A 22,616-nucleotide genomic window follows, 5' to 3' on the forward strand; every position below is an offset into this window, starting at 1 on the left:
GCCCTTTCTCGAGCAAAAAATTATTCCTGTGATTCCCAATAAAAAGAGAGAACGTGGAAGAAATTTCCTGACTTTCTCTGACGTGTCGTTTTTCCGCGAAAAATCTCATATGATTTGAATGCACGACAATCCCCTTGCTGTTGAGACATACAATCTCCACGACGGGGGGCTTAAGAACTGTGATGTAAAGTAGATGGATATCACACGTATCTTCTTTTTCGCCGCTATGGACTAACGTCTCAATTGCTAAATAGGAGAGATCAAACTAAAGAACCACGTTACGTCCAGCCCTTTCTGGGTCATCGGTATCTGAAATATTTATGTAAATTTTTGTGTGGCGAGTTCAATAATTCAATCATATACAAGGGGATCCCCGAGGTGTTTTTCCCTGGTCGAAATGCGATTTACTCCTTTTCAATTAAGTTTTAATCGTAAATGTAGATTATCCAAGGATGCTGCGTTTTCGAGTCAGGGAAGCGTATATAACGTGCCTCAAAAACGCAACTGCTTTTATATGATTAATTTCTCGCACAGAAACGCTGCACGTTTCACAAATATAAATACGATTTATTCTGCTAAAACACAACATCAATTGTCCGCATTTTCCACTACAAGATCGTTCTCCCGTAAGGATTTCTCACTGGAGTCCACATCTGGCTTTTCGGGAGGCGTAAAGAAAATCCGCTCGGCTTTGCGGTATTGCGGCGACATTTCCATTCCCTTGATAACCTTCTTCATTAAAATGGCGTCGGCCGCTGCTTCCCAGAACGTGGGGGGCGGTCTGGAAAAGAAAAAAAATAATTAGATTTTTATCGTCGTCCTCCATACACAAAGCATTAGATCTTATCGCCTCGGAATAGCAAAACTGGGGCGCCAAGGCCGCAATTTGAATCTAGTGATTTGCGCCGAATGTGAATAATGTACCCCGAAATAGCCGAGAAAGTGGGGCGGAAGCAGAGGGTATTGTTACCCCGTTTTGTTCTGTTTGAATGTCTCGACAGGGTTTGAGACACGAACAAAGCGACTTAAATGCATTATGCATGAGAAGTGTCGTACTATAATAGTATAATGCGGTCGCAACCCCATCACTGAAGCAAAATGTAAATACCTACTTTTAGTTAAATCAGAACGGACACGGAACGTGTGCCATTTGCCATAATCTCTGAATCAGCACGCAAAGTACGTATCGACCGAGAAACGCAGAAACTACCTGAGAAACTCGCATATATTACTCACTTACAAACTTACTCCTCCTTGTCCTTGTCCTTGTCCCCATGGCCTTGCTCAACGTCATTCAGTTCCTCCACAATCTCTCGCTTGGCATTCCCCACAGACTCCCCGAGGAGGTCCTTATTGCTATCCCCTTCCAAATCCTCTAAGATATCAGAGAAATAAGCGTGTTTATCCTCCTCTGGGTCTTTCAAAGCAGTATCACCTCCCTCCTCAAGAGAGTGCACAGTTTCAAAGAAAGGAGCTGCCGCTGTCTGGAAAGCTTCTCTTGCGTGGTCAGTTTCGGACATTACCACTGTTTCAGCCTCGGACACTGCTTCAGTTGCTGCGTCCGAGGCGCTGGTCAAGAGGTCATCTTTAGAGCTGCTATAGAAGAAGTAGTTAATCTAGAGAGGGTTTAGTAGAGTTTGCCAACCTCAGAGCCTCCTTGGCGTCTTGGAAATCATGGGCCATATTCTCGGAAGTTCTAGAGGTGGCAAAATTGAAGGTGTCTCCTATTTTCTGTGCCACGGACCCTATGGATTCTTCGGCGCTATTCAAGGCGATATGCACTGAGTCTTTCACTGACTCCAAACCGTCTTTGATGGTGTCGCCGGTATCTGCAGAAATAAACCTACACAGTTGAAAAGGTCACTCACTGATGACCAATGCACTTTCGTACACGCTATAATATATGATTTACAAAATTGATATGAGGGGTGCACGCGACAGAAAATGATGTCGATTTTACTGTGAATAATATATAATTTCTGAAATTACCCTGTAAAGCTTTCTCCCCTTTGGATATACTCTCGTTCGCGGTGTCTTTGGCGCTCTCCACCAAATTCTTCCCCTGTTCTACCAGAGGCGCACTACTCGCACACCCCATTACAAGTTCGCAATTAATTCACAACTATGCCAATCATTAATTAAAGTATTATGAACGATATGGGGAACTCTGGAAATAAACAATCGATATATCCAGAGTTTTTCTTTGAATTGTTGTTATTGCAGTCGCGCTCGCGCCAAGACTGACTGACCGTCGGTCACCTTTTCACGAGGGGGGCAATTTTCACGCCACCCTCACGCGAAGGGTGGAATTTCATAGTCCGGCGCCCCGGCAGGGCCTTAGGCACGCTTTAAATTTCAGCCATAGCCCTTGGACTACAATGGGGAATTATGGGTATATCCGACCATAAAGCGTTCTACCACTTTAGATATCGAACGTCCCCAACAGGTATTGGTCTAAAGTGGCTCGCGCGATGTTATTGCGACCACGATGGTAAATTTCTATTTGCCATGAAAGCTAAAATAGGGATAAAACAGGTCTAACTCAGACATGAAAAGGTTGTGTTAAAAAAAAGAAATTGCAAGAAAACATGCCGAGATAAGCTACGCTACTGTTTTTTGAACGATCCTTGAATTTCAAGCACTCTTTACGGTCTTTTTTTATTAAAAAAATCAAATTTTGTATTTATTTCAAAAGAGAATCCCAATTTTAATCAGGTTACAATGCGAAGAAATCGTGAAAGCACTATGCAATGGAGCTTCATAAACAACCTTAAGACTTTGAGCGCACCGAAAATCAAAGAACATTGATGATCATCTAGCCGCGGTGCCTATTCAAAGATTTGTAATAAATTGCTGAGAATGAGGCAGGTGGATAATTACGAAATTCGCCAATTTACGTGGCGCCATCTGTTCATTAATGAGCTAGGTAGACTTTTTGAAACTGGTAAATTTGTCTCGTTACTTTGCAGCGCCATCTAGTTGTGAGTAGCCAAAAGGACAGATGTGTACTTGAAGAAACCGACTTGCATTTATCAGCGCCACGTGGGTTACAACTAATCAAAAGCATATCCACTCTGCAATTTTTTAACGAAAATGTATGTGGCTATGATTAATTTACAGTGCCTTAATAAAAGTGAAGAACATTTTCGGGCAAAAATGTCCATCATTTGTGAGAAATATTTTCCAAATCGCAGCAATTTGATTTCTTTGACAAAAAATTTTCATGATATAGAGTTCATGATACTTTTTGGATCCAAAAATCGAAGTTTTTCACGTTGAATTTTAACCGCGACATACCAAAGCTGTATCGTATGGTCTACTGCGGAAAAATATTGAAAACTGTTACTGAAAAACTCAGTTCTTTCGATTTCAAAATATTTGGCATGGAAAGGCAAACGTAACATTCATATTTCGTAGTGTTCATATTACATTCTATATTCTTATATCTTCTATTCATGCTCGATTTTGTCTCTCATAAGTTGAGACGATAAGTAGTTAATAGGATTTATCCTCATCCAAGTTTTGTAGGTGAATCATAAAAAGCTCTATATTTCATACTAGTTAAACCAATTTTAGGTGTAATGTGTGGGCTTACGATACGCAATGAATTAATAGTGGCTCGAAATACCAAATAAATTAAATTAATTCCAATAGCTAAATTTTTTCCAATTTTGTATTTATTATATTTCCATTGGTTTCTTTTATATTTTAATTGTATGCAATGTGTTTTCCTTGGTTAATGTTAGTTTTTCGCAAAAATTACAAAATTTTGCAACACAATGTTTTTGCTTTATTGACAAAGTCTACACAATGAGGGCGTCATCTATTTACATAGTACTAATCCATAATATTGCAGTTTCCTTTATCATAGCCTTGTGGAAAAGCGGGAAACAATTTGACAGCTTCCGTCAATTGTCAATAATCAATGTCAAAAGTTGTCATAAAAAAGGAAAGCAAAAACTTGTTTAGAGTTTAGAGGTGAAAAATGAGACGTTTCCAGGCAAAACTAGCCATCAATCGCGTTAAAATTTGATCTAAATCATCCTAAAAGTCTTCGGGAGCCTTGAGTGAAGAGGATGTGACCAGTGCCGGACTAAAGTGAGCCGAATTTGAGTCGTTGAATGTATTGATTCAGGTCCAGGTTATGTTTCCAACTTTCATAAGCATACTAGGTGTGTTGTTTGTGTTTGTTTATTATTAATTGGCCGTTATCGCCTCTGCGAGCGACCATTGTTCTTGTCTTAGCCCCATTCCCTGCGTCCTTGTTCACGTCATTTCTGGGCAGTGGTGGTGGGTCATAGAGCCATGCTCCCTTCTCACTCTTTGAATATTACATAAATAGGCAAGCTCTTGCTGTTTTTTAGATATTCAGTCGTGGTGGGAGGTCCCCAGCATCGCACACTTTTGCTCACTCTTCCGTACAGCTTTCAACCTGCTCGATTTTGATATTGAAGTAAGTTGTAACCCCTTCTCATTCCCAATTTCCTCTCTCCAAATCATCTTCTTGTTGCTCCTGCAACTTACCTGGTTTGCATCAGGATTTAGAAGAAGCCCTCCTTACTGATGGGACTGAAGAAACCTCCTGGCTGCAGGAATTAATTGTTCGGTTGCTCAGTGGGTGTCTGCCCAACAATGAGATCTCTACATTCAATTATCAGATGTTTCTAAGGCGGCTGTTTAGGCAAAAATGTCAGGAGCATGACCGGTACAACCCTTTCAACACTGACTGTGATTTCACCCTACTACCATTGAGGACCAAAGTCGATATTCTACATGCTCTCTGTGATTTCCGACTGGGTATGTTCCATCCAAATAGATATAGTATTTGTGTAAAGTTATGAAAACATTAGATGCTGAGGATGTGCTTGATCAGTTAAAGAACCTGGAGGCAGACAGTCTCCGAGTAGAACCTTTGGGCTACGATAAAATTGACTCAGCATACTGGTACTTTTACGGCACCCGCCTCTATCGCGAGGACTTTGAAAAAAAGAACAACAAGAAAAAGGCCGTTTGGCAAGTCATTTGTTTCACTGAGGAAGACTGGTTCCAGCTGACCAAGAAGTTCAAAAGCTCGAACGTCAAGAACGAACGTGCCTTGTATCACACTTTGAGCAAGAATTTCCTACCTGAATTGCCAAGACTTTTTAAGGAGAAGGAGCGACAAGCCAGGAGGAGACTGCTTGAGAACCAGCCCAGTAGGACTTCAGATAGGGGCAGGAAGTCGGTAAGTTAGAAGTTTTTTAAAACTTGTTTCTTCAAATTTTCAACCTTTTTTAAGTGCTACTTACTACGTTCTGATTTCCATTACATTAAATTGATTCGCATATATGCTTTTTAAAATTTTAATCGAGGCACTGGGGTAGCTTAACGAAGATTCTTGTAAATGGAAAAACAGGATAACATCAAGTTTTTTTAATATTCATCTCATTTTTCAAACGTTGTGTATTATTTTTTGGTACAACCCAACCAGACCTGCTTAAATTTGGATGTTCATTAGGAATATGCTGTATATTTGTGGATGTTATATGGAATATTGCTTCTTTTAAGTTCTTTGTTCCTCTTTTGGCCTGTAACTTTAACTGTAAATAAAGGGAAACATCAACTGGTAAACAAGCAGATTTTTCATATACAATGTTCAATTTGGTTGTTCACCTCTAGAGGGCATTGCCAAAATCATAGATTTCTTTGCATAGCAAAAGGTTTACTTGACTTTACAATGTATAGAGAGCGTTATCTCAAAACGACGCTTTTAATTTTTGCTGAAAGTAGTAGCGTAGCATGTTCCTGGGAGTTTTATAAAATATTGCTTAAGTTTTTAATATCGTCTTCTTAAAACCCATTCAGTATGTTACATATTTTTATCAACGTATTTTGTATATATAAAGAATTTTTAAATTTTCGTAAATGTTAAATCGCAAAACTGAACTTTAAGGACACGGAGACGGTCGAGAATAAGGACCAACAACGAGATCTGCAAGAAGAGAAACCCCCTAAGGAAGAAAAAGTCAAGGAGTGTACTCCTGAGGGCGACGCCTCGAAGGTCGAAACCAGGCATGAAATGGCCTCCAAGAAGAAAACCAAATCGAAACAGAGAAAACCCTCGGTCAGCGATAGCAGCGACAAAGGTGACTCAATCGCAAGAGCCGTTCGTTCTCTTGTCGCTAAACCTGACAGTATTGCCGCAGAGAGCAACACGAGTAAGCGCAAGAAGTCCAGAACACAAGAAGACACGCCCCCTGTGATTGTCAAACCGACGGTGGGACGTCAGACCAACAATTCCCTGTCCGCTTTGGACGGACAAATTGTCATCCAAGGAGCGGCGCCTGCGCCCTCACACAAAAAGAAGTTGAAAACTTCACAAGTGTTCCAGCAAACCGACGAAGACTTGGAAGTGGGAATGCACAAAATCCTGGATTTTGTCAAGAACAATGATGATGCGTGGCCGTTTTTGGACCCGGTTGAGGAGGAGTATGCCCCAAATTATTACTCAATAATCAGGCGGTAAGTGTTAATTTTTGCTTCAGTTATGGACGTGTCTGGTTTTCAGAATATCGATTTGTAACTATGAGTTTTATTAGAAAACTCTTTGCGCTTTGATGTTGTATTAAAGTCTTAAAGTAAAATATTTAGACCAATGGATTTGACCAAAATGGAGGAAAAATTGGACCAAGGTTTATACAAGAACTTTGATAAGTTCAAATCAGATTTTCAACTGATTGTCAACAACTGTCGCCTTTATAATGGAGTCGAGAACGGTAGGTTTTTCAAGAGATTCTCCAAGGATGTATTGCTTGATTATTTGGGGTTTAGAGTATACAGAGATGGTGGACAACTTGGTTAAAGTATTCGAGAAGGCCACTGAAAAATATCTGGACCAGATTTCCTCCTCTGATGAAGAGATTGCGGTGGAGAACCTGAATTCTAACGAGGAGAAGAATGTGAAACCGATCAAAGGCAAGAAGAAACCTCCGGACTCGCCGCCGAGGTCGCGAAGCAAGCCTGCGCTTGCGGCTCAGAGCAAAAAGAAAGAGAGGTAAGAGTCTTAAAATAAACCAGTTTTAGGGTTTAACGGGGTTGCCAAATTTATATGTCAACCAATGGTTTAAACAACGTTTCCAGGTCGATTTCTGAGGAAAGTGTGAAGAGTCTGCCTGATGAGGAAGTGGAAAAACCGGTGAAAAAATCTAAGAAATCTGAAAGGGATGTCAAGAAAGAAGTACATAATAAACATGTGGAGAAGGAAGACAAGAAAAAAGACAGAGACATCAAAAAGCCGCAACCGAAAGGAGAGAGTAAAGAACGAAGCCCTCCTCGTTCAATTAAAGAGGATGCTAAAAAATCGAAAAAGGAGAAACAAAGAAGTAGAGACAAAAAGAACAAGAAAAAAGGGCGCAAGCGTAAGAGGACCCCCACACCAAGCAGCAGTCGCACCCCCACCCCGAGTCCCGCTCGAAGCGCGCTCAGTACTCCGCCCCCCTCAAGTCCAGAGCCGCTGCCCGAACCCCGGGAAGATTCTTACGCGCCCGCAGATCCTCCCAAACCCTTCTCCAGTACCTTTCCATGGGAATTCTCTGAAGAACCTCCGCCGAGCAGTCCTGAACATCTGCCTATATCCTTCGGGGGGTTTAAGCCCAATAAACACAACAAATCGCTTAGGGATACCATCGAGAAACTTAAGGCCAATACCGCTTCCTACGATTCATATGACGAACAACGAGATGAAGTTAAAGAGAACAGAGGAAAGGTGCTAGGCAACAAGGAAAAGCAGCAGCAACAAGCTAAACAATCGGCCATAGACGCTTTAAGTTTGGCAACAGAGCAAACTCTCAAGGACATTAATAAGTGGTTAGACGATACTCCCAAGTTCGCAGATTTTAGCTCTGCTAGCAACTCGCCCTCATATTTGGCGTTAGATGATTTTGATCTTGTAACTGGAACCAATAAAATCGAGGCTAAAATACCATCAACTTTGCCTCTGCCGAAAAAAGATAGCCCTGCCCCCGCTAAAAAGAAACAGCCTTCAAAGCTTTTTGGCAAGAGAAGAGAGGTGCAACGAACTATCGACAGACTGCAGCCGGGAAAATCGAAAGGCAACTTGATCACCAACATCGCCCCTGCAATCCCTAAAACCGAAGATGTTTTCCCAATTGCAAAAATCAAAGACACGAAGAACTCTCTGATAGTAAAAACTGATGGCAACGCCCCTAAATTGAGTCTTGGATCGGTACTAGATAGTTTCGGCAAACACAAATTTGCCGGTGAAGAGAAACCGGGGGAGGAAAGGCCTAAAACCCCGGAGAAGGTAATACCTAAAGAAACCCCACCCCCTGATGAAGAGGCGGCACCGTCTGGAGGGCCTACTCCTAATCTAAGTGCTTGGTTCAAGGCATTTGGGGCGCCTAAGCCGCCTCAAAAAAAAGCGGATTCCAAAGAGGAGGAAGTGGCACCTCCTAATGAAACTTCACCCAAGTCCGATCAGCAGGTGACGAGGCAGCGACGCATAAGCACTGGCAGCAGCCAATCGGAGCGCTCTTCATTCAGTCAAGATTTAGATTCTCCACGTGTGGGAATGGAAGAGCGGGGTGCTTATCCCGCTCCTTATCCATCGCCACTGAACAATGGGGCTTCTCCCCCTGTAAATTCTCCCAACAGATCTCCTTATCCGCCATTCAATGGAGGTCAAATGAGAGTGGGATTTTATCAGGATACTGTGTCTTCGAGTAAATCCAGCCCGGCGGATAGCCCTTATTACCATGTATACGCCCCAAATACCACCTCTTATGGAAGTTCATACACGGGTACTAGTCCGTATTACACGCACGCCACGCCTACTTATAGTAGTACAAACCCCACGCCTCCGTATAACATGGAAAGTGGCAGCAGCGCCTACTACGACACGAGCAAAATAATGAACTACACTGCGAATTCTCCGGCGAGTAGTCAAAATTCGCCGGCAGCACAGCCGCAGATGTCGCCGCATTCTCCTGTTGTTCATTTACCACAGACGTCTCCCAGCGTGCATTCGCCCTCAGTACACTCACCTTCGGTACATTCGCACTCTTCTCATAGCCCCGCCCAATCGTTACATTCTCCAGGAATGGGCGTGGCTTCACCCGGTGTGGGTGTTGCCTCTCCGGGAGTGGTAGTAGTTAATTCTCCAGGAGTGCAACACTCGCCAATGGCTCTCAATTCGCCCGCAACGCCACAGGAGAACGACAAAGAAGTCCCTCACATTCCCCCTACCGTTGTGCAGCATCAGCAACCACCGCCGGCTTTCCCTGTTAAGAAACGTGTTCTCTTGGATAACAGCGAGCGAGAATTGACATCTCAGTTTGCTCAGCTGCAGGAAGAGATAACTAATCGTACTCTTCAGCAACTACAGCAGGAACCGATTTCGTCACCAAGGCAGTCGCAACAGCAACTGGTCGCTCAACCTTCTGTAAAAATGCCTCCGCAAACGTCGCCTCAACAGCCACCGCATCAAATGACAGCAAGCGAACACAAGCAGCCGCTGCCGGAACAAATACGCAGTGACATGATGCCGGAGGTAGGAGTGGCAAAACCAAGCATGGGCGTGCCCTACCCAGAAGTAACAACGGCTGCCACTGTACAATTTAACGCCGGTTACGGATCAAGAGAGGCCTCCTACGGGTTCAATGTGCCAGCCTCACGGTCGCTGCCGACGGCCGCAAACCATCAGCAGAAGTTCGATATGTCCAAGTTTACAAATATGGGTAAGTTTGATTTATTCTAAAGTTGATGGAACAAAACTCAAAGCACAAAAATGTTTCACTTATTTAGGTTATTCGGGTCCCGAGGTAAACTTTTCCAGAGCTTTGCAGCAGCAATACGAGCTAAACTATGCCCGAACGACAGTTCAATCGGCAATATCGCAGGCTTCTCAATTACTTAGTAAGTTTAATAATTGATCTTAATTTCTTTAATGATAAAAATTTTGAAACAGGTTCGCAGCCGCTCAGCATGAGCCAGCCAGTGGCGTCGACCGTGGCGTCATTGCCAGGCTACCAAAAGTCCGTGGCGACAAACCAGCAGCAGGCGCACGCCTCGTACCATCAACCGGGACGCGGCACTGTCGACTCGGTAGCAGAGCGTTTAGCAGCACAGGTACAACAAGATGTAGGAGGGTACAATAAGCAGGACACCCGGAACACCTACAATTCGCCCTCTTTGGAGTTGGAGCAAGCACTGGGTTTGAGCCGGGGCCTGTCCAATATGATGGCCGGCTTGCAATCCGGATCTAATCCCTATTATACAGACAAGAGCCATATGTTCAATATGGGTTACGGACAACAGCAACAGCAGGCCATGCAGCATCACCATCAGCAGCAGCCGCAACAGCAAGGGATCTACCGCCAGATGGCAGTGCCTGACGTGCAGTCACACGAACTTAAATCAGGACCGCAAGGCGGACAGGTGACGCAGGAAAGAAAACTGCGCAAGAAGAAAGCGGCTTTAGCTAAGGGTAAGTTGGTATTGGTCTCTATATAAGTGAAATATCATTTCGATAGTTTTCAATAATTCATAGCTTTAAAAACTGTGTTCGTTTGACGGGATATAATTGCACATGTTTCAATATTTCCGAGATATTTATGAAATTTTTCATTTTATAAACTTTTGTTTTCAGCAGATGTGACGTCCATGACAGCGGGGAATGTGCCTACAGCCCAAGTAGCGCCCAACCCACCACACGCCTTCCAATCGTACGCAGGTCTGAAGGCCACAGGCCCACCCCCATCTGCACAGTTAGATTCCGCGATCGCCTCCCTTAAAACTGCCTCCTCAGTGCCGGGTAGCGCCTTTAACTTCGGTATTTCTGGTTCCGGCCTTCCAGAAGGTTACCCGAATCTTCTCGACGACTTCCGGCCGCCTTCGAACTATTTCATGGGCGGTGCAAATGCGGCCAAACCACCCGGACAGTCGGCTTTCTTGAATCCGGTGCATCAAGGCAGGGCAGGAGGATATCCCCCTCCGCTGGGCGGAGCCTTCATGGACACTAGTTCGCAACTCTATCAGCATTACCTACAGGCGGGGGTATTGAATCAGGGACTGTTGGGGGCGGGGGGGTATCCACCCGGATACCATCACGCCCTCGCCTCCATGCGACAGCCGTACGACACCATGACGCGGCCATCGTGGCTCTAGTGTGCTGACTTCCACTAACTTTTTAACGGGATAAAGTGCATTATTTTAAGCTGGTACTGGGTAGGTTTAAATGGGAATTAGAGGAATTATTAGTGCCCTAATCTTTGTGAGGAATTCCCGCAACAACCCAGGGTATTATCTTGTTTTTTTTTTTTAATGAATTTTGGAGAATCAAAATTAGAGACGAGCGTATTGAAAATATCTCAGAAGATTAGTGAATTTTTAGCATGCTCGTCAAACACTAAGCAGTCGGTTACTAGGACAAGCATAAACTAAAATTCGGTCAAGTGGCCGTAGCCTGGTAAGTGCCGTTTTTACTTTAATCAAAAAATCAATCTTTTGTATATTGTTGTACCAAAGACATATGGATTTTATTAGCCCCTGTACATAGAGTTATTATTGGATATACTATAGTATACCGAGAGTATTTTCTTTTATTTTAAATTCATTTTATACATATCGTGTATTGTTTTTTTATATTGTTGTTCACATGCTAAAGTGGGCCGAGGCTTTCGACATCGAACAAACTACGTTCTCACTGAGTAATGATAGAAATTGTGTAAAATTTTAATTTTGAGTAAAACTCTTTGGTACGCCTCTGTATACTAGATCCATGATTCTGAATCGAACCCCCTTGGATTTTTAGGCAGTTTTCTAAAAATGTCCTTTTCGTATTTGTGTAAATTAGTGACGTACTATGACTTATCAAAATATTCTTCTACCAGAAATTCTAAAAAAAGTTTTAAAGTAAAGCATATAGCAATACTACCAATTTTCTTTAGACTGTTTACGAATTTTATGTCGTAAACGACAACACAATTATATAACACCTCGATTTTCCATATAAACTTAGCACTTTGAAGTTTCAATATTGATAAATAACAGTGGCGTACTTCGTTTTTTTTTTAAGTTTCTACGGATATTTGGCCCTTAAGTTGCAGTTAAACTGACAATATAAACAATAACTTAATTCCCCCTTAATGGGCCACCCGACCAGTGAGAATGTAGAATCATAATCGACCAGATTTGGAATACATATACAGGGACGATCCAAGAAAATTATCAATTATCATCCAAGAAAATATCATAAGTTATCACAGCTGAGCCTCCCCTGTATATGCCCTCTTCCACCGCACGTACCCGCAGTTAATTTAAGCTACAACTAAGCAGATGCTTTAGGCATATAGTAATAATGACGATAATAATAATAAAGTGGTATTAGAACTATACGTTATAATAGTTGCATTGCGGGTATATTGTAGTAAAATATTTTGGCGACACCCTGTATATTTTTAGACCATTATTTAAATTTTTATCGCATACGGACCATTTTCCATTGGCACATCATCACCGTTCGAATCGGATCGAGTATACGAGAGGCGGATCGAAAATACACCCACCAGATTAGTTTCCTACATAATTATTTTCGAACCGCCCTGTATATAGTTTTTAGGGAAGGGTTACAAATTATTAGATACAATTTTGTTTAGGACGTTAAGCCCTCAGACCTGACATTAGTCAATTTCATTGGTTGAAAGGCACCATGTTGGGGTTTTGCTTCTAAGAAATTGTTTGATTTGCACATCACCAAAGGTTCTTAAATCAACTAGAATTATTTTAAGTTTTATTGAATTTTAAACTAATAAAAATAACAAGTTTTCGTAGCTAATATTCTGTAGCCCGCACTACGAGAGAAAAGCGCCAATAAAGGGAAATAAAAGCAAAATTCTACGTTTTATGTACATAAAAATTATATAAATAAATTTTATTATTGTATATTAAAAATAAAAGAGTTGTAACAACCAAACAACTCCCCTGTACCTCTCAACACATTCACAACTCCCAGTCATTGCTCTCAGCCAAATCTTGCATCATCTTGTCCTTAACCCTTGGCCTAGGATCTTCCTTAATGTCAGTCTGAACCGCCCCTGTTTGTCCCAATAAATACTCAAATTCTACAATACCACAATTATACTTCTGGCATATTCAAGATGACTACAGCCCTCACCATCTCTCGTTAAATTAGGGCCCCTAAACTCTAAAGGTCCTGCTAGCTGCTTCTTGAGGTCTCCCTCAAAGTATACAAATAACGTGGGTAAATTCCGGTCTGGGTAGTTTGGAATGCAAGTGGTTGAAATTGATTTTAAGAATTTCACTGTGGGAAATTTTGGAGCCAATTGGTACATGTGCTCATTTATGAGAGCACAGAGGGGAATACTGATAATATAGTTTTTTTTTTAGATGGGGTTAACTTAAAATCGAGACTTACCCTTGCTTGTAGAGATGCAAAACCACCCAAACTCCTCGACCAGCTTTGTTGACCTCATTCACATAGTCCTGGGCAGATATTTCCCCTACATAACCATATATGGACTTTTCAGATAAAGCTTTGATTTCAGCTATTCTCTTTTGACGGTATTCTAACAGCACTGCTTCATCTTCCGAGTCTTCCAACTCATCCAACTCGTGGAGATCTAGTTCACTAATCTTCTTATTATCTAAATTAATAGATTTCCTTGCCAGCTGTTTTGCAACAATGATCGAAAGGGGCCCTATATACCTTGAGTCTTCTTCTCAATAGTTTCTTCGAGCATCGACACGATCTGCTCCTCGGAGATTTCTTTTTCCTTTTTGGGGGGCAGGATGCCCTTGGACCTCAGGATATCGTTCCATTCAGTATCCTCGTTAGGGTTCTGCATTTTCTAAGTTCGAACGTGGGGTTTTCTGCTTGTGAAACGTGAAACTGAGGAAATCTGGGACATAAACAGAAGGCCATATAAGGAGTTTGAGGGTGCTAAAAGTAAGGTTAGTTTGGGATCGTTTCAAAGAACGGTGTATAGATGGCGCCAGCTATTATTGCTGTTGGGTGAACGATATCGCCCTAAAAAGGCCGTAGAGTTTATGAAGTGAATCATTGTGGATTGCGGGCGTAGTTTTGATTTGAAATTTTTCAGTGACTAAGACTCGGTTTTCCAAGCTCCTGGCACTCTTGTTTGCAAGATTAAATTTTTTTTTTTATGAAAAAATTTATTCATATCCTGGTTTAATTTCGTCGTTTTTATGGCAAATTATTAAAACATCAGGCCAAAAAAAACTAACTTTGATTTATTTTATACGAAAATATTGTTAATAGTTATTAAATTTTTTATAGTATGTTATATTTCATAAATTACCTTCCACTATAGAGATTAAACTTGAGATTTATTTCGTGAAAGAACAAGTACAGTAATCAGTTTATATACTTTAAATGATGAAATAATTATTTACTTTTTTTAAAATGATTCATACGATTTTAATACGATAAAGTGATATAAAACGTGAAAACACGGCTCTTTTCATTTTCTTCATTAAATATTTAACGAACGAGACCAGAAATGAAAATTTCATCTTTTCTCTCGGCCTTTCTTGTTGGAATCTATTGCCTTTTGTGGAGAATTGTCCCTACACTCTTCGCTGCGTTCGACTCAGACTTACTAATGGACTCTTTTCAAAGCTTTCACTTTCGACCCAATCCATTCGTTAAACTGTTCACTCACTTGCCCGCAACACTTGGGCGGTACCCATTACACCTGCTATCATTTAAATTCTGCTGATAAGACCACACGTCTCCATAAAAAAAAAAACAACGAACGCTGCACATCTTTTGTGTTAATTTTATACACCCTGTGAATTAGTATGGTTTCCGAATGCCAGCGGGTGAGAAAATGCCCAGTCACTGGCGTCATCTATGCTTTGCAACAAACACTTTAAATAATCCACGAGTGTTCGGCTGGGAGAGAGAATATACTTTGAGTTGGAGTTAGAGATGGAGCCCCAGACTTAAGATTTGTTCATGAGAGCGCCCAAAGTGGCGCACGCCATCTGTGTTCTCGGCTGGGCTTCAGGTATATACACTTCGTGGTGCGTCCATAAGTATACCCTAAGGGTCTTAAGATCTTTTATTTCGTGCTTGTTTTCATGCTTTATTGGGAAGTTAGCGGGATAGGGTATGACAATGACGGTATAGGGTGTGATAATGACGGCTTAGGTGACACAAAACTATATTAAATGCACCTTATGTGTAAACCGTCATGCAATGCTGAAGTGACCTTTACTTTTAAAGGAATATTCGTGAATTCATTAGTCAAATAAATCGGCCTTACAACAAAGCAAATAAGCTTTATCTGTGATGCATTTTGTCATAAAAGTCAAATTATTGTTTTGTGCGAAAATCCTTGGAATTTCGCATGTATCGACTATATCAGAGTTGGTTTCCACATTACACCTCACTTGACGTTCTGGAATTTAGACTATACGTCCTATTAACACCCTTCCCCAATTAAAGCAACATACTCGAGCGTCGATCATTTAACAATTATTACTTATCAATATGATCATAATTCCCGCAATCTTATCAATCAATTACGACACTTTAAGACCAAAAGACCTATCGTTAACAATGGCTTAGATTAGGAATTCATATTTTGATATAAATCATGAAAGAAATCAGACGATAATAATAATAATCGGAACAATAAGATGATAACGGGGCCCACATATTATTGAGTGGTACGCTTGCAATATAGGTAGTACCAAGAACGTTCTTTCGTGAAGTGCATCTTTTCTTTCCAACTCCTTTGAGAGCTTGACATGACAAACGGAGGTGAGTAAATTTGAGTTAGAAGGGTGGAAAAGCTGCGCAAAGCAGCGGCACGCGGTAGATTAACGCAGAATGAGATCTGGTACCAATTCAGGTCAATATGGGCGGTTTGCGTGCCGTTGCGAGACAATTTGCTAATAATTTTTTCGCGTAGAAATCTCGGTCAATGACAATCCAATAAGAATTTAATTCGTCTGCTTTTATTGATATTTTGTTTCATAGGCTGTTAACCCAAAAATTACCATGCAGATTTGCTTAAACCTAACGACTCTCATTAAGAGTTTCTTCTCTTATTTTTTCGCAAGTCATACGAAATCCCTTACGCCATTCACTTATTTCGAGTATGCCAATGTGTAATAATTGTATTGATATGATAGTAACTACACAATACACAAATATCTCAAAAACGAGATCAAACATAGACATGAATAATGCACACTGAGCATTCGGCAAATATTACTTTTGGGGTGATATTAATTACTTCCTATTGTTTTGGAACTACTTGCTTTGAGGTAGTTCGCCAACATAATCGAGCGTACCACCCTAGGACGTCAGAAACTTACTTACGGTTAATAATCGCCCGCATAATATCTAGTTATTTATGGCCCCTTATGGCTCTAAATCCCACAATAAAACATAAAGCACTTAAAGTTTGAAATAAAAAGGAAAACCGCATTTCTGATTACGGTTTAGACGAGATTTGTGTTAAGCGATGTTGTCTTAAAATCTCTCGGAAGATGTTGGGCTTTACGAGTGTCCGGGAAAAAGAGAATTATTTGGGTCACAGGGCGAAAAAGTAGCGAATTTACAGTCACAGCAATATTCATAGCCGAATCGCAATTTTCCTTCGATTCATTCTGCTCAATCAATTTTTATCCGACTGACAGTCACTTTTAATGCCTAGGCAATAAATGTGTTAATTTTCAGCCCACGCATTAAAAGTGACACTTTACGTCCTGTTTTGTGTCATTAGAATGTCAACAGATCTTCCGACATAGAGGTAAAACTTAGTAAACTTCGATCCGGACAATTTGAAGAAGCGCTAAGTTGTCTTTTTAACAAAGTCTGGCAACAACGTATTCGAAAATCGAACACGGCGGTGCTGAGGTCATTTTTCGAAAAAATCTAAACAGCATCACCCTTCGAAAGCGATCGTTTTCGCTCATACCTTCGGCTTTTAATTTCAATTTTTCTCTTGAACGAAAGGTGATTTGGTCACCACGTTTCACCCTGCACTTCTCGAACGCGACGAATCGGAAATTTGAAAAAAAAAACCGCAAAGACGCTTCGCGCATGCCCGCATAAAATTCCGAAAAAATTCGCAATTATGGCAAGTTAACTTTGTAAAGCGCGATTTTGCTCGCATTTTCCGAATTTTCGACAACAGCTAGAAACCGAGGCGGCGACTCGCATGAAATCCGTAAGTTTTCCCTACGTGCAAGAGATTAGCTGATGTGATCGCACTATAAATCACCACAGCGATATCGCTGATTGGAGTTGAAACTGTTTTGGATTGATCCGCGTTAAATAGTAAATGTTCGACTTTGATTGATTGTCTTGCCAAGTGCGGCCCAGATCAAGCTGGACGAGGACCGAAAATCGGACATACCGGCTAATCACGTGCGTTTTTTTGCAATGTTTCACGCCAATGGAACTGCACGTCGGGGCATATCAACGAGCAACAAATCGCATTTCTAAAGTCCAACTGACGATTTCCGGCATTAATGTGATCATTTCCAAACTACTTTTGGAAATGTGCGGATGCACATTTTTCGTCTTTGTTGTTTCTGTCTTTCGGTTTTGAAACAGAAATGTTCTTTCGTTGATTTCAAATTTCCATAGTTCAGATACGTATCCGAAATTTCAGAACCAGCAATCCAAAATGGGTCATCGAAGCCTACCGCAACGCACGGTGAGGAAGAGGGCGTCGCTGCCAAATCTCTTGATGGCGACAGTTTGCAGAACACTGAAGCCGATCTAAAGGTAAATTAAATGTACGCTTCAATCTCTTTTTGGTTAGGCAATCTCCTACCTCGAGTAACAACCGTACAGTTTATTATAATAATTGTGCATAACAAGGTACTTTGGTGGGGTACCGCTTTGGTAGTCGTACTGCAACCACCGGCACACGAACACAGTTACAGTACAACATGCACACGAAAAGAGCAACCCGGGGATGAACTGTCTTTTGTTCGTTGTTTAGTCTCTCAGACTATCAGTGTTTTGTTTTCTTTTGTCGTCTAAATTTGTTGCGACGCTCCAAGATGGCCGTGGACAAGGAGAGACAGGTTAAGGTTAGTTCTTGCATGTTCGTGTCTTGCATTGGCGCGCGGTTTTTATCATTCTAGATGATGCAATATATAACGCGGGATTCCCACTTAACCGAAATCATCTAACTCTCGTTGCAAATGTAGTTTGCATATTACATATATAACTCTAAACTTTTTTTAGAGTATTCAGCGATTTGCATACTATAGCATTAAAATGATAAGGTAATTTGTCGTTTTTTCATGCCGTCGGGGAGCTTATCGATGCGTTGGTCAATTAATTATTGTCATAAAATGAAACCCGCAGTATTCTATTGAAACGAGGCATTCACATTTCCCTTACAAATCACAAGTATCAGTCGATCATCTGCTTCGACGATGCTACTGCTCCTGGTGAAATTCCAGTAAATAACGCATTTGTACCTGCATCATTATGGGCAATTATGTGTAAAATGGCGGCAGTTCCGCAGCTGTTGAACCCACAATCGCGGCTGTGAAATTGCGCCTTGTCGCGAACGTACCTTTAACACCTTCCCATTCTTCCTCCGGCTCCTCCTTTGTCACAAACGAGAACATTCAGGATCAAAATGGCGGAGTTATCGCGTGTGTGAACGTCAAAACGGGGGAATTATGGCGTATGTGAATCTCCGAACGACGTTAGCTGTTAAAAAGGTTCTCAAATTAAATGCCGGCTATTTAACAGCTGAAAACTCCACAATTGCAACTGCGAAACCTCCCCTTCTCGTGGATGTTTGCGAAATTAACTTGTGTGCGAGTATCAAAATACCACGAAAGCTTTCAAGTCGAAAATGGCACATATGACGTAGCGAGTTTGAAACTGGAGGTAATTTGAAATCTGTCAAAAGCGCAATCGGGCCGTAAAATTTACGCATTCGAAAAAACGACAACAACGCACTCTAGTAGTGCTGAGTGCCACTGCCAACAATTTTATTTTTAATTATCTACGACTTATCTTTTTTCAGAAACTACCTTATCCAAAATCGGTGTTCTTCATCGTCACGAATGAATTCTGCGAACGTTTCTCTTTTTATGGCATGCGCAGTAAGTAGTTTTTGGCCAGCCGAACATCTCGCGGCACTAATTTTTTCCGTGCAGCAATCCTGATCCTGTACCTTACTGAGATCCTGCTCTATACGGAAACATCCGCGAAAATGGTCTACCACGGCTTTGCGATGTTTGTTTACTTCTTTCCCCTTTTGGGCGCCATCCTTTCGGACAGCTGGCTGGGAAAATTCCGCACCATTTTCTACATTTCCATTATCTACGCAATTGGCAGTATCCTGCTAGCGCTAACCGCTATCGACACGTTGAAGATACCCCAAAAGGAGTTTACTATAATATCCTTGCTGCTCATAGCCATAGGCACGGGTGGAATCAAACCATGCGTCGCTGCCTTTGGGGGGGATCAGTTCATTTTACCCCAGGTTAGTTCAGGTTAAAAGGAACAAACGAGAGTCGGTTTATTTAACTCAAGATGATTATTTATAGCAAGAGTTACAACTGGCAATGTTTTTCTCAATTTTCTACTTCTCAATAAATGCCGGTAGTTTACTGAGCACATTCATTACTCCACTTCTGCGCAACAACGTCACTTGTTTCGGGAATAACAGTTGTTATCCATTGGCATTTGCGATCCCTGGAATTCTGATGGTGGTTTCGATCTGTGAGTATCGGACGCTTCAAGATGGCGACTTCCAACCCAAAAACATAAAACTGTCAAAGTTGTTGCGTCACCACTTGAACAGTACTTCTAATACATATTTCATGAAACAACTTTTTTAGGCATATTCGGTCTTGGAAAGCCGATGTATCGAATTCAAACTCCCAAGGGAAACGTGTTCGTCAACGTGGTCAGCTGCATCTGGGTAAGTGGTCTCGTAGGATATCACGAAGACCACAACTCAACAGTTTTCTTTTGGTGATCAGTATGCGGTAACCCACCGAAAATCCGGCCCTGTCGATCACTGGTTGGACCGGTCTGAATCCAAGTACGGAATCAAATTGGTCAGTGATATCAAGGCTCTGTTGAAGGTTTTGGTTATCTACATCCCAATCCCAATTTTCTGGGCTTTGTACGACCAGCAGGGTTCTGGATGGACTTTCCAAGCTGTGCGCATGAACGGCAACATTGGATTTTACACCATTTTGCCCGATCAAATGCAGGTGAGTGGGTATGAGACTACATTCAAGATGGCGAGAGTGTGTCAATTTAAGGCACTGTGCCGCCATCTTAGATTTGCTGGGGTAAAATTTAATTGTTTTCAATTGGCTTATTATCGAAACCTTTGTTTGGTTGATTTGTATTGGTGACCCCTTTAATCTCTTAAGTTAAAATAAATCAGCTTGGATTGAAGTAACGTAAAATTTGAAAATGGCGGTTCATGCCACGTGAAACGAGTATGTTTATTGAGAAACTTGAAGCAACGCCTTGATAGTCCCCTAAAGAGTGGCACCTTTACGTTGTTTTCAAATTAGTTTTTAGTGAAAATTCAAAATTACGGTAGTCGATTGACTTTCTCAATGCAAAGCGATTGAATCGAACATACCACCACCATGTTAGGTTCTTATCGATGTGGCCGCATTTCAAGAGGCTCAATTTCAGGTGGTCAATCCCCTGTTGATTTTGGCCTTTATCCCCATGTTTACCTACGGAGTCTACCCGGTTTTGACCAAGTGTAACCTGCTGACAACTCCCCTTCAGAGGCTGGTATGTGGTGGTTTTTTGGCGGCCGTCGCCTTCGGGATATCCGCCTTTGTATCTCTAGCACTGGAGAAGACCTATCCAACACTTCCCTCCTCTGGAGAAGCTCAACTACGCATGTACGATCCCACCAACTGTAATTATACGTAAGTATTACGTCATTTTGTTTCATTAATGGCGAATTCCACGAAGAAAAAGTGTAATAAAATGGCTGTTAGAAGCATTAGTTTGTGACATTAAAATTTGTTATGATAAAAGGAAAATGGCGGGAAGAGTTGGCCATTTTGTCACACTAGGTAATTGTTGAATCTCCTGCTCCAACTTGCGTAACTTTAGATTCACAACCAGCGAATTTGATGGCAAGTTTACCAATGGCTACTTCGTGAATACCAACATTAAAGTACCACATAGGAATACCACTGTAAGAGACACCTATTGACTTTAGAAAAAGATATTTTTAGAGTTTTATTGTATCAAACATGAATGATTTCTCGAATCTCAGATCTACTTCACTTTTGAAAGCAAGTCATGTGGCAAACCTAATTGTTTCATCATCTTCAATGAAGCTAAGACGTACGGGCTATATCTGACTAAAGATGACTGTTTTTGGTTCGACGACGATATTGAAAAGAGCCGCGATGGATATCCATTAGTGAGGTTAGTTCATTTTTTTTAACAACCCTGTAGTTCTTACATAAAGGTTTTTGCAGGACTTTGGTCAGTGACGAGTCTAGTGTGAAGTACACAAATCATGAAAAAAGTAAAACAGTGATTATTCCAGCAAACAGTAGTCACTCTTTATACAGTATCGAAATCATCGGGAAGTATCAGGTAAACGATTTGGATTTTGAGGTTGAATTCAAACTTGGTGGTACCTACACTGTCCTAGTGAACGAGGTGAGTGTAAATTGTATTTTTTTGTTCATAAATCTGTAAGAAAATTGTGATTAAAAGTTGAGTGCGCATTCTATAACTGTGACGAACCCGAACAGCATTCACATGCTGTGGCTGCTCATCCAATATGTCGTCATCACAGCTGCAGAAATCATGTTTTCGATCACTGGGTTGGAATTTGCCTACTCCCAGGCTCCAAGTTCTATGAAATCGGTACTCCAGGCCTGTTGGCTCTTAACTACCGCTTTCGGTAATCTTCTTATCGTCATCATCGAATCCTTGAAATTATTTGAGCTTCAAGTGAGTAAACCCCACAGGGGACAAATGTCATTTTTGTTGACAAACTTCTTTAATGGTCAATTTTGTCAATAAATGACATATGACTTTTAGTTGTTTTATTCACTCATAATTTCTGTTAACAACTTGACGTTTCTCGTTTTAGTCGAATGAATTCTTCCTCTACACGGGCCTCATGGTTGTCGACATTTTCCTACTTATGTTTCTGGCCTATCGTTACGAATACGTCAAAGATGAAGACAGCAGCTTCGTGCAAGAGGATGAAGATGCCGGTTTCGTGGACAAGAAGGTGCCCCCTATCGAGGGCGTGGATAACTTAGGTTTTGATAAGCACAATTGAGTCTAGTCCCGTATTATTTTGTACATATTTGTTGTTATGTATGAGCAATGGATTTTATTTTATTGTTGTTAGAAACCAAAACCGCCCCTGTTGATTTTATTTAAATAAATTTTTTAATAAAATGTTGTCTACTTTAATTTTTAATTGGAAAATTCCCAAACTCGAAAATTGTTGTATAGAAAAATCGTAGCCCTTCAAGAACTTTTCCGTGCTCAATAATATGCACTTTGACTGAAACGAAAAGTTGAATCAATCTTCTGGATTTTCAGGGACATCCCGTATAATGCTTTTTCA

General features: G+C 41.2%; 4 protein-coding genes across 8 annotated transcripts; 2 read left to right on the plus strand and 2 right to left on the minus strand.

Annotated features, from left to right (window-relative positions):
- Nucleotides 1-546: 546 nt before the first annotated feature.
- LOC136348164 (protein DR_1172) lies at nt 547-2,282 on the minus strand. Of its 2 annotated transcripts, none has more exons than XM_066298782.1 (4): nt 1,990-2,282; nt 1,646-1,829; nt 1,249-1,593; nt 547-781 (listed from the first exon to the last, which is right to left on the minus strand). In XM_066298782.1, the coding sequence occupies exons 1-4, from the start codon at nt 2,096-2,098 to the stop codon at nt 589-591; spliced, it is 831 nt and encodes a 276-aa protein (XP_066154879.1). In that variant the 5' UTR covers nt 2,099-2,282; the 3' UTR covers nt 547-588. The 2 variants fall into 2 exon arrangements, with proteins under 2 accessions (XP_066154879.1, XP_066154878.1); XM_066298781.1 differs by having other exon boundaries at nt 1,249-1,596; nt 1,990-2,278.
- Nucleotides 2,283-3,939: 1,657 nt separating this feature from the next.
- On the plus strand, nt 3,940-12,953 carry LOC136348235 (bromodomain-containing protein 4-like). Of its 3 annotated transcripts, none has more exons than XM_066298893.1 (12): nt 3,940-4,172; nt 4,365-4,453; nt 4,539-4,797; nt 4,851-5,224; nt 5,933-6,125; nt 6,186-6,501; nt 6,631-6,755; nt 6,811-7,033; nt 7,120-9,734; nt 9,802-9,912; nt 9,965-10,483; nt 10,646-12,953. In XM_066298893.1, exons 1-12 carry the CDS (start codon nt 4,145-4,147, stop codon nt 11,161-11,163), a joined length of 5,370 nt encoding a protein of 1,789 aa, XP_066154990.1. In that variant the 5' UTR covers nt 3,940-4,144; the 3' UTR covers nt 11,164-12,953. The 3 variants fall into 3 exon arrangements, with proteins under 3 accessions (XP_066154990.1, XP_066154991.1, XP_066154992.1); XM_066298894.1 differs by having other exon boundaries at nt 10,649-12,953; XM_066298895.1 differs by having other exon boundaries at nt 3,940-4,098.
- Nucleotides 12,897-13,981, minus strand: viaf (viral IAP-associated factor). Its single transcript, XM_066298914.1, has 4 exons — nt 13,724-13,981; nt 13,433-13,661; nt 13,172-13,380; nt 12,897-13,118 (listed from the first exon to the last, which is right to left on the minus strand). Exons 1-4 carry the CDS (start codon nt 13,860-13,862, stop codon nt 12,997-12,999), a joined length of 699 nt encoding a protein of 232 aa, XP_066155011.1. The 5' UTR covers nt 13,863-13,981; the 3' UTR covers nt 12,897-12,996.
- A 1,671-nt stretch (nt 13,982-15,652) lies between these two features.
- On the plus strand, nt 15,653-22,444 carry LOC136348236 (peptide transporter family 1-like). 2 transcript variants are annotated; one of them, XM_066298896.1, is made up of 13 exons: nt 15,653-15,805; nt 17,670-17,785; nt 19,053-19,131; nt 19,186-19,514; nt 19,579-19,753; nt 19,873-19,955; nt 20,017-20,253; nt 20,693-20,937; nt 21,128-21,212; nt 21,294-21,448; nt 21,502-21,688; nt 21,746-21,985; nt 22,128-22,444. In XM_066298896.1, the coding sequence occupies exons 1-13, from the start codon at nt 15,793-15,795 to the stop codon at nt 22,320-22,322; spliced, it is 2,139 nt and encodes a 712-aa protein (XP_066154993.1). In that variant the 5' UTR covers nt 15,653-15,792; the 3' UTR covers nt 22,323-22,444. The 2 variants fall into 2 exon arrangements, with proteins under 2 accessions (XP_066154993.1, XP_066154994.1); XM_066298897.1 differs by lacking the exons at nt 15,653-15,805; nt 17,670-17,785 and adding an exon at nt 17,883-18,096.
- The last annotated feature ends 172 nt before the right edge of the window (nt 22,445-22,616 follow it).

This window comes from Euwallacea fornicatus, chromosome 32 (genome assembly GCF_040115645.1).
Source record: "Euwallacea fornicatus isolate EFF26 chromosome 32, ASM4011564v1, whole genome shotgun sequence".
Taxonomy (NCBI): Eukaryota; Metazoa; Arthropoda; class Insecta; order Coleoptera; family Curculionidae; genus Euwallacea; species Euwallacea fornicatus.